Consider the following 12,054-nt stretch of genomic DNA (forward strand, 5'->3'; position numbering starts at 1 on the left):
TGTACTCGGTAAGTATCAAGCCTAACCTCGGCGAAGTAGTGACGAGGCTAAGGTGGGTCACTTACAATATAACATGTACGCAGTATAAAATAATGACAGAAACGGAAAATATGGAAACAAAATAAGGCAGTCAACTCATGAAAATAACTTAATCTTCGAAGAAAAACTAGTAAATGCCAGAAATACCAATCTTTATTGTGAGTTCGAGTCACCCCAAGAGCAAGGTGGAGAGTTCTTGGAGGGAGGGAGCCGAGGGTCTATCGGAAACAGCCTCTCTACCCCAGGGTAGAGGTAAGGTCTGCGTACACACTACCCTCCCCAAACCCCACTAGTGGGACTATACTGGGTTGTTGTTGTTGTTGTACCAATCCTTAGATTCCTATAGGAAAGTATCGAAGCCAACACAACACAATAAGGAATAGAAACATATTAATTGTTGCAGCGCGCAACCCGATCCCACCATACAACACTATCCTCCCCTTATTCCACCATATATATATACCAATAAGTAAATATATGTTGTGGCGCGCAACCCGATCCCACTAAATAATCATAATCAATATCGTAATCACCCTTATTTCACCAAATCAATCCACCCTTATTTCACATGTTGCGGCGCGCAACCCAATCTCACCATATCAATATAAATTCACCCATATTTCACCATATCAACACACCCTTATTCCACCTGTTGCGGTGCGCAACCCGATCCCTCCATATCAATATAAATAAATCAATGAGTATAATCAATTTAACAACTCGAATCACAAGAATCTCTATGATTAGCGAATATGAAGCAAAACCAAAAAGGAAGTCTCGTGCCAAATTGGGAATTCACTATAACTAATATTAAACAGTAAGACAAGTCAGGCAAATGATAATTAAAGGGTGCAATTAAGTCAATTAAGGCAAGTAATAGTCAATCATGGAGGCATGAGAGAATCTAACATCTTTAACACTAGAATAATAATTGGCAAGTAGCAAGTAAAGGCACAGAAGCATTTAAAGCATGTAACAGTTAAAATATGGAATGAAACAATTAATGAAATACGAAAAGCAGGGAAACAAGTATTTTGGCGGCGTTTATACACTCGTTACCTCGCATATACGCCGCTACACATGAATTTCACATAGCACATAGATCAAGGGTTCCTAATTCCCTCAAATCAAGCTTAAACCCAATACTTACCTCGCTCTACAATCCACTCAAAATTCAATCACCGTCTTGCCTTTCGAACAAGCCTCCAAACCAACCAAATCTAGAAAATTATTAACCAAACGTTTCAAATTAAAATTTAGAAACTACTCACGAATGAAAGAGGTTCAATTTAGATTATTATTAAAAAAGTCAACAAAAGTCAACCCCGGGTTTGCTTGGTCAAAACCCGAGGTTCAGATCAAAACCCGATAACCCATTCACTCCCAAGCTCGGTTATACAATTCAATTTGAAATCCGCCCTCAATTCGAGGTCTAAATCCAAATTTTACAAAAAAATCCCTAATTCTATCCAAATCCCTAATTTCTACCATGGAAATCCTAGATTTAAGATTGAAATCTTATGAAATGTAATGGGTAATTGAAAGAAAGTACGTTAAAGTCACTTACCAATGAATTTAGGAAGAATAGCTATTGGGAAAATTGCCTCTAAGGTGTTTAGAGTTGAGAATTTGAAAGAATGAGCTAAAATCCAGTCTTTCTCAGTTTTTGACCAGGCACAGATGTCGCAATTGCGAACCCCGCAAATGCGAAAAAGTCTTCGCAAATGCGAAGGTTTCACACCTCTGTTTCCATCGCAAATGCGAACAATTTGTTCGCAATTTGCGAACATGATACTATCGCAAATGAGACAGAAATCTCGCAAATGCGAGAACCTAAGTCCCAGCCCATGCCTGCAAATGCGAAGTGTCCTTCGCAAAAGCGAGGCTTGCATTTGCGAGCCAGACCTCGCATTTGCGAAGTCTACAGTCCAGCACCAGAAGAAACTTGCACTAGTTATGATTTTAAGTCCAAAAACACTCTGAAGCCTATCCGAAACTCACCCGAGACCTCGAGGCTCCAAAAAAAACATACCCACAAGTCCAAAAATGCCATATGAACTCGCTCGTGTGATCAAACCACCAAAATAATACCTAAAACTACGAATCAGACACCAAAACGAATGAAAATTTCAATGAAACTTAAGAACTTTTAATATTTCAACCGGGCGTCCGAATTACGTCAAATCAACTCCGTTTTGTACCAAATTTTGCAGACAAGTCATAAATATAGTAATGAACCCAAGTTCCAGAACCAAAATCCGAATCAGGTAGCAATAAAGTCAAACTACAGTCAAACTTATTAATTCTTTAATCTTTTAAGCTTCTAGTTTTCAATAAATTGTGATAATTCGAGTTAGGGACTTTCGAATTCGATTTCGAGTATAGGCCTAAGTCCCAATCATGATACGGACCCACCGGGACCGTCAAATCACTGATCCAGATCCGTTTTCTCAAAACGTTGACCGAAGTCAACTCAAATGAGTTTTTAAGGCACAATTTCACAGTTTTATCAAATTTTTGCATAAAAACCTTCCTTAAAAAGACACAGACTGTGCACGTAAATTGAGAAAAGCTAAACGGGGCTAATGGAGGTTTTGAAACACAGAATTTAAGGTTAAAACTGTAAATGACCTATCAAGTCGACACAATTTTCCCGGGATTGTTAGGGGCATGGCTTTGGCTCTGTAGTTGTTCTATTGCCGCTTGTTAAGCCTACAATATTTCAAAAATTAATCGTAGGCTCACCCCATCACCTTCACCCTCGAGCGCTTCTCGAGTCGTTGGTCGGGTTCCCCTACGGATACTATTTTCGGGATCAGTTGGCAAATTGATGTTGATGGCCACTTGCGAGTTAGCATCGACCGGGTCGGCGACTGGAACACCATTGGGATCGGTAGGAGGCACATCATTACTAGGCACCTCATTATTATTTTCGTCGTGATGGCCTGACTTAGCGTCAACGTTCAAATGAGCAGACTAAGGGTTTGACATTCTTAGACTGGCCTGGAATTAAGATTTCAAAGAATAAGCATAAAATAGGGTGTGTTATGGAGATTTGTACCAAATCACTACTATTATCCTTAGCCTCCACATAAGGCGCCAAACTATTTACCCCAAAAATGAGTAACAATTAAATTTATATGTGATTTAAAGGGTACGTGGTTTAATCAATACGAATAATTAAGATTACCTGATAGGTGAATTAAATACAAAATAAACGATCAAACTAATCGTAATGTAATGACCAAGCCTGATCTTAGATTGAATAGTGGAACTCGTCCTCGATTGGACCCTCGGTACAAGCTTGGTCGCGAGTGAAGAAAAGAACAAGTGGGTAATGTCTTGAACAATAGTTAAGAGACAAAAGTAAACTTTTATTGCTTTGAATTATGTATTATAACGTGTCAAACTAAAGAAAAAATTCTCCTTTATATAGTAGGAGAATTTTAGTTCTAGTACAACTCTAAAAAAGGTAAAAATCTTTTTTTCCGGTAATTGTTGATCTATAATTGATACTGAACGGGATTCATGCCATAATATTTGGTTGAGGGCGAATATTACAGCCCCTTATCTGTCATGCATAACCATTTCACCACGTCTCCCGGGGTCTAGAAGCTATACTTGGTCCGAGGCAGTGGCGAAGTTAGGAATGTTTCCAAGGGTATTCAAATTTAAAAGAAGTAAAAAAAAATTCTGACAAAGGGTGTTCAATATGTATTATATACCTCTAAAATATAATATTTTACCTATATACACTGTGCAATATTTTGACGAAAGGTGGTCAACTGACCACCCTTGTGACTATGTGGCTTCGCCACTGGTCCGGGGTACGTCGCTTTATTGTGTCCGATCTCAGATACACCGTTCATTTTTCCTGGTTCTCGGTATGAGGGGTTCCTGGCCTCGATATAATCACATCGATCTATGCTTCCCCTTCGTTCTCTCATTGGGGAATCGGAAACAACTATGCCCTGATTTTACTCGTACACAATAATCACTCTATTTCTAATGAAATATGATTGTGGCAGCAATAAACTATGTTTTAGTATGAAGTACCTCTTTAAAAGAAGGAAGTAGGCCGATAGATGGATCTTCTAGCTTTGAATAAGTTGATCGGGCTCCTAAGTCTTTTTGGGTCTCTTTGGGTAACATGAGGATAAAAATGCTCCTACAAATATAATTCAAGATACACAAGTATATCAATCCAACAGAACCAAAAAACTAAAAATACACTAGTAGCATCATATTACTGCCCTTTACAGAATTTTTTCCAATAAATATGTTGTTATAATGAGCGGGCAAAATTGAAGAAGAAGAGGTCTCTTGAATCGCGGCATAGTTGTCGGAATTCGTCCACCGAAAGCCAGCCATTAAAGTAACGCCAATCGACAAATCTTTTTAAGACATGTTGAATGGTATAGGTACTGAGTGGTGTTGAGGTGTAAAACTTCACGAATTAGAAAAAAATATTTTTTTTAATGCTTTCTTCTTAATTTTGTGAAATTTGAGAGGGATTTGGTTTGTAGATATGGGTAAAGGGTGAGAAGCGGAAGAAATAGTGTGAATATGGTGGTATTTATACCACCAAAGAAGGTGGTCGGTGGCAAAGATAACGACATTCTGTAATGACCTGAACAATAATTTTGAGCTCTAGCATATTGTTAGGAGGTTTAAAACTTTGAGTAGTTTCACTTCATGTATTATGACTTGCACGTGTAGTCGGATTAGATTTTCGGGAAGATTAAAGTTGGTTTGAAAGAATAATTCTCAATTCGGAAGCTTTAAGTTGGAAGAGTTGACCAATGTTTGAATTTTGAGTAAACAAACTCGGATCGAAGTTTTGATGGTTTCAATAGGTTCGAATAATGATTTTGGACTTAGGAATATGTCCGGATTTGGATTTGGAAGTCTGTAGGTTGATTTGATGCTTTTTAGCAAAAGTTAGAAGATTGAAGGTTTAGAAGGTTGATAGATTTGACCGAGAGTTGACTTTGTTAATATAGGATCCGGATTATGGTTCTGGGATTTGGTATAGGTCCTTTATGTCATTTGGGACTTGCATGCTAAATTTGAGATCATTCCGGGTTGATTTGGTATGGTTCGGCATGAGTTTTAGAAGTTTAAAAGTTCATTATTTCATTAGGCTTGAATTCTTGTGCGATTCATGATTTTGATGTTGTTTGGTGTGATTTGAGGTCTTGAGTAGGTTCGTATTATGTTTTGTGACTGGTTTATGTGATTCGAGAGGGTCCCGGGATCCTCGGGTGTGTTTGGGTTGTATCACACTCTTATTTGATGTTTCAGCGTCGTTTACTTGGGTATAAAGGATACTATATTGAAAAAATGACATTTGATTTGTGATTTGATTAAACCATTATATCAGTATCGTAATTACGGAGTCATAGCAACAAGAATCATCGAATTCCGATGTCGTATAAGAGATTTATGCCCATTTCCGTGTCGGGAAAGATTGTTGGCTTCTGGTGCGAACCTTTGTTCTTCGCGAACGCGAGAGAGGTTCCGCGAACATGAAGAAGGATTTCTGGGTTGACCGGTCAACACGAAAAAAAATTCTTCGTGAACGCGAAGGTGTCCCGCGAAGGCGAAGAACAAAAATTACCTGGACAGTGTTTTAAATGGACAGACCAAGTATTTTAGTATTTTGAGTATATCTTGAGTTCTAGAGCTCCGTTTGAGGTGATTTTCATAGCGTTGTTATCATCTCAACAATAGGGTAAATATTTGACCTTTATTTTGATATTTTTTCATGATTATTTTCGTTGGTTATCATTTTTATCCGCATTGGGATTGTAAATATTAGGGTTTTGAGCCCCAAAGTTATAAGATGGTAAATTCTTGATTTGAGGGTCAATTCATGGACGAAATTGGATGATCTAAGGAATATATACTATATAAGTTATTGGCAATAATTATTTTCGATAATTTTCGAAATCGAGATGCGTGGGCCCGGGGGTTGACTTTGTTGACTATTCTTGAGGAGTTGGGAGTTTGTTTCTAATTGTTAAATTATGAGTGTTGGAGTATATTTTGATTGGTTTGCACGTTGTTTGATTAGTTTGGATTTTTTGGAATCGGTTTGAGGTGTTAGAAAGGCGTTGGAGCCGGTTATCGAATTGGAAGTAAGTCTCTTGTCTAACCTTGTGGGGGTAATTTACCCCATAGGTGTTATGTGCTATAGGTTGTGGGAGCTACGCATGTATGAGGTGACGAGTATCCATGTGTATGCTAGAATTTCTGATTATGTCTGGGTAGACTTAGATTTACGCCATGCTTTAACTGTACTATTTAAGTTTTCCTTGCCTGTTTAATTACTTTATTTCGCATTACGACCTGAGATTAGACTTGCGTAAAGTGATGGACTCGCTATTTTTGAAATTGGATGAGCTACTTGATTAGCCATAGAAATTGTGCTTCCCTTACGAATTTCTCCCGCGTTGTGCGTATTCATCACAAAGTTTTTCTTAAACTTCATAACTCACACATATATTTGTGAGTGGGGTCAAGGACCCGTTAAGCTTCTTATTCTAATGGAATCGGGTCGTTCGCCTCGGCAAGATTATGTACCATACTCTTATGGGATCGGGTTGTTCGCCTCGGCAAGATTATGTACCACACTCTTATGGGATCGGGCCGTTCGCCTTAGCAGGATTATGTACCACACTCTTATGGGATCATACTGTTTGCCTCGGCAAGATATTATTATAACACTCTTATGGGATCGGCTCGTTCGCCTCAGCAATATCATGTATCATATTCTTATGGGATTTGGTCGTTTGCCTCGACATTTCTATAAAACACTCCTATGGGATCGGGTCGTTCGCCTCGGTAACTTCATGAAATACTTTTATGGGATCGGGCCGTTCGCCGCGATAGAATCGTACATAATATTTGACAAGAAGTCACTGTATCCATGAGTTTTTCTGATTTGAGTTCTGACGACCTATCTGGTGGGGACCATTTTATATATACTCTGGTTGAGGAGGTAATCGATATTTGAGAACTTGTGTTTACTGTTCATAGGAGGATCGTACCACGTACCTATACTTGTTTGCACTGTTTATTTATCATACCTCATACTTGTTTACTTTCTACTGTATTTTATTTATTGGACCACTAGTAAGTGTCGATGTCGACCCCTCGTCACTACTTCTCCATGGTTAGGCTAGATACTTACTGGGTACGCGTTGATTTACATACTCATGCTACATTTCTGCACTTATTGTGCAGGTATATATATTTCTGGTGGTCTTTTGGGCACAAGGGCGCAGCTATTGCGGTGACTTTACGGTGAGTTGCATTCCATGTTACGATCTGCATCATACGGATTCTCCATCATAATTATTTATATTATCATATCTATCTTGTATTCTAGACAGATGTGGGATTGTCATTGTACCTTCTAGTAGATGCTCGTGCACTTGTGACACCGGATTTTGGGGTGTTCTAGAATTTATTTATGATTTTGCTTACCATTGAGACACCTTTACTTTATATAATAAAATTTACGATTTCAAAAATAATAAAATGAATAATTAAGTTGGTAATTCACCGTTGGCTTGCCTAACAGCGATGTTGGGCGCCATCACAACCTATAGTGTATTTTGGACCATACACAGTCGGTGAATATTACTACTATACTTAATAGTTAATATTCTCAAACGAGCAAGGTCATATTTTTGTTGATTTTTATTTTTGGTTTCAATACAATATGCACACCGCGCGGATCATTATACTAGGATTAGTAATAATAAACAACGAAGGCATCAAGAGTTGCGGCAGCTCCTCTTCTAATATCTGCTGAAACAGTTCCTTGCGAATGTCGTTACACTGCCGATAAAACATTGTAATACCCGTATTAAATATATTACAGACTTTAGCGTAGTGACCAATGACTACATATAGCGAGTAATGACATCGATCAACTACAAAAAAAATTGACAAGAAAGCTACCATTGTAGAGATTACAGCTTGTCGTGAGAATCAACTCTAATTATTTTCGTCTTCTCCTCGAATGTCCACCATCCTATAGTCTCTATATAATCCATAAATGAATATCAACGTTTAATTTCATTGATCTCCTGAAGTACGTACTACTCCTAAAAAACAAAGGAAAAGAAGAAATTGTACAAGATGAGTTTATTAGCTCCTCCTCCTCCTTTTCCTCCAGCTTTTAACTTTTCTATGCTCCCTTCAAACTTGAACCCAAACGACGCGAATCCGCCATGGATGAGCAAAGGTGACAATGCATGGCAGCTAATTGCAGCCACCCTAGTGGGTATGCAAAGTGTACCAGGGCTTATAATATTATACGGTGGAGCAGTAAAAAAGAAATGGGCAGTGAATTCAGCTTTTATGGCTTTGTACGCCTTTGCTTGTGTTCTTGTTTGTTGGGTTTGTTGGGGATACAGATTGTCATTTGGTGAGAAACTTATACCAATATGGGGAAAAGTGGATGTTGCATTGGAACAAGAGTACCTTTTTGAGCAAGCATTTCTTGGGCTATTCCCAAATGCAACTATGGTTTTTTTCCAGTTTGTTTTTGCGGCAATTACTTTGATTTTAATTGCGGGAGCTTTGCTGGGAAGAATGAATTTTTATGCGTGGATGCTATTTGTTCCGTTATGGCTAACGTTTTCTTATACAATTGGAGCATACACTATTTGGTCTACTAATGGTTGGTTATCTCTTAAGGGTATCATTGATTATTCTGGGGGATATGTCATCCATTTGTCTTCTGGGGTCGCTGGTTTTACCGCTGCTTATTGGGTAAGATACAACGTTAGATTTCCTACGAACCATAATAATGTTATCAATTATATATACCACCAAAAGGGTGAGGTGGGATGGAATGAGATTCCTTCGCTCCTTACTAGAGATTGTGGGTTTGAACCTACGAATGAAATTTTTTTTGATAGTGAGCGTTTTAACTTTATTGGATACGGAAATCTAAATTAGTGAAGCTACATAATTTTGGATACCGAATAATTTTACAAAAAAATATCAATTATATACATTTCCCCAACTGATAGGACTAATTATTAATAACAAAATTAAGTAAAAAATTATAAACAAAATAATACTCTCAAGGTTTCATTTTATATCTCACTTTTTTTTATCGGATTGTATAAAAAGAATGACAATTTTATATATTTGATAATTTTTTAGATGGTCAGCACCCTACACCTACAACCTCGGGGACGTGAGTTCGAGTCACCAAATGAACAATAACTCCAACAAAGGGGATAAAGAGGGAATCAAAGGGAAGGGGAATTAAAAAATAACTTAGGTTCTTGTACCCATAGACGTAGAAATATTATGGTATATGTAAGATCATAAGTTTTAAGATTACTTTTTTGGTGCGCCAAAAATCTATTTTATCCTTAGACCTTAGTAACAAGCTCTCTAACTCTTTGCAAATAAAGGATTGTCCATGATAATGATTGCAGGTGGGTCCAAGGTCAACAAAGGACAGAGAAAGATTTCCACCAAACAATATCCTCCTAATGTTGGCTGGGGCAGGACTACTGTGGATGGGGTGGACAGGGTTCAATGGAGGAGATCCATATGCAGCCAGCATTGATGCATCCTTGGCAGTGTTAAACACACATGTTGCAGCTGCAACCAGCTTGTTAACTTGGCTCATTCTTGATCTCATCTTCTTTGGAAAACCTTCTGTTATTGGTGCTGTCCAGGGCATGATCACTGGCTTAGTTGCTATCACTCCTGCTGCTGGTACCATACCAATTTTATCTTTGCTAATTTAATTTATGTTGCAACTGAGATGATATTTAATCATCTTTCCTAATATACTTTAAACATGTTAAAAATAGATGTATATAAACATACAAAGTAATTTGATTTTCATAAACAGTGTTATACAATGTTCACGAAGATTAACCAATGTTGTGACAAAACATGATTTTCAAAAGTTTACATCCCCTAGGAAGCTGCTATCACTCTCTAGGTTTATTATTTCAAATATATAATTAATAAGTTCGTTATAACAAGTTACTCCTATGTTATGTCAAAAGAAGATATATTAAGGGGAAATAACATGTCTTGTTTAAATAATAAACAAACTTAAAAAGTACCAGTTCTTAGAAACTAATATAATAATTATTGATACGTTTATGCCTAAATATATATCCGCTAAATTCGGAGCATTCTTGTAATGTCAATAATTTTATAATCACGAGCTTAGTTACGTACGTTGTTGACAGTGTATAAAATATTTACATTATCATATTTACCCATAACAAGAGTTACTGTTTACAACAAAATGGTCTAGATAAAATAACATGCTATAATAAGTTAAATTATATTTTTAGTGACAATGTGTATAACTTGAATTAAATATTTAAAAAAAATTAACCTAAATAGTTGTCCACCAAATCGCATAAACTAAAAATAGCAAGTCAGACGTTTATAAATCCGTGGGTCTAATTTTGTAAAGATCCCTATTTTAAACCCTTATATTGGTGTATAGGTGTCGTACAAGGGTGGGCAGCCATAATTATAGGACTATGCTCAGGCTCAATTCCATGGTTTACAATGATGGTTGTCCACAAGAAATCTGAGCTTCTTCAAAAAGTGGACGACACAATGGCTGTCTTCCACACCCACGCCGTAGCCGGTAGCTTAGGAGGAATCCTAACTGGCCTTTTTGCTAACCCGAGACTATGCTACCTTTTCTATGGCTACTACAACAAATACTATGGATTCTTCTATGGGCTTCGCGATGGAAAAATCCACAACGGCTTCAGGCAAATGGGGCTTCAGCTTCTCGGGATTCTGTTTATTGTAGTAGTGAATGTTGTAATGACAAGTTTGATATGTCTTTTGGTGCAACTCATTGTGCCTTTGAGAATGTCAGAGGAAGACATGGAAATCGGAGATGAAGCTGCACATGGGGAGGAAGCTTATGCTATTTGGGGACAAGGTGATAGGCTTGAGAAATCTGCAGGTTTTTCAGCTTATAATGATGACATGACTGCTGGAGCTTCTCGGTCTAATTATAATACCTCTAAAAGTCAGGTTGAAATGGTCTAATTCATCTAAAGTAATTTTCATAATATTGGTGATATGCTGATGCATTTCTTTTATGTTGTTTTTTTAATTCTAGTCTAGTTTCCTTTTGTCAAAAGAATATAAGTAATGATGATGTTATTAAGAGTACTTTTGGTCATTGATTGAATGTATTTCCTTGCTGGAAGTGACACTAATAAGAAATAGTACAAGGTTTGAATTTCTTGTTACCATCATTAGGGATGATCAAACATATGTAAATCTCACCAAAAATAAAATAAAAAATTGGAGGAGGTATAATAGAAAGATAAAATCTTGAATATGTTTTCGCTTCCTTGAATCTCACAAGTCAGTATATTGCTTAGGTCCAAAGCTTCTCTCTCGAAGTGGCAAAAGTTTATTGTTTTCCGAAGGGAGTTCTACGTGTTGCGATATGACGCTGGATAATCGTCTTTGCATCTTAACATAGGAGCTACAGCGCCTTAGATGTATTCCTCAGTTATTATACTTTTTCTTAGTAATTGATCAACTTTAATCTTTCTGGCGAAAAAAAAGGAGGTCGAACGAATACCATCCCAAATACTTCCAAAGACATGCAAAAATAACACTAAATTATTTCACCAGTGTTGCGGCCAAACGCACAGGCAAGTATACGCGGTCGTCAAGTAATAAAGTGATCAAAAGTCGGATGTCAAATCCACGAGGACTTGTGATTAATTATTAACTAAATTAGGCTATCCTAACTATCTAAACAATAATTAAAACTATAAGTATTTGATTCTAAACTAATTAAAATAAATAAAAACAAATAATGAACTTTGAAGAGAGGAAGATTAGATTTTTATGTTATCAATGTAATGAAAACACGATCCGGGGTTATGGGCTATCTAATATTCATATTGTATTCTTCAATTGAATTGACTAACTAATTCATCTAGTTCATTGGTTGATAGGGTTAATATTGCTCAT

The 12,054-nt window shown here is 37.1% G+C and overlaps 1 protein-coding gene across 1 annotated transcript; it reads left to right on the top strand.

Moving 5' to 3' along the window:
• The first annotated feature begins 8,190 nt into the window (after positions 1 to 8,190).
• LOC104107316 (ammonium transporter 2 member 5-like) lies at positions 8,191 to 11,407 on the top strand. Its single transcript, XM_009616079.4, has 3 exons — positions 8,191 to 8,826; positions 9,507 to 9,792; positions 10,547 to 11,407. The coding sequence occupies exons 1-3, from the start codon at positions 8,191 to 8,193 to the stop codon at positions 11,107 to 11,109; spliced, it is 1,485 nt and encodes a 494-aa protein (XP_009614374.2). The 3' UTR covers positions 11,110 to 11,407.
• Positions 11,408 to 12,054: the final 647 nt, after the last annotated feature.

The sequence above is a fragment of the Nicotiana tomentosiformis genome, chromosome 8, assembly GCF_000390325.3.
Source record: "Nicotiana tomentosiformis chromosome 8, ASM39032v3, whole genome shotgun sequence".
Classification (NCBI taxonomy): domain Eukaryota; kingdom Viridiplantae; phylum Streptophyta; class Magnoliopsida; order Solanales; family Solanaceae; genus Nicotiana; species Nicotiana tomentosiformis.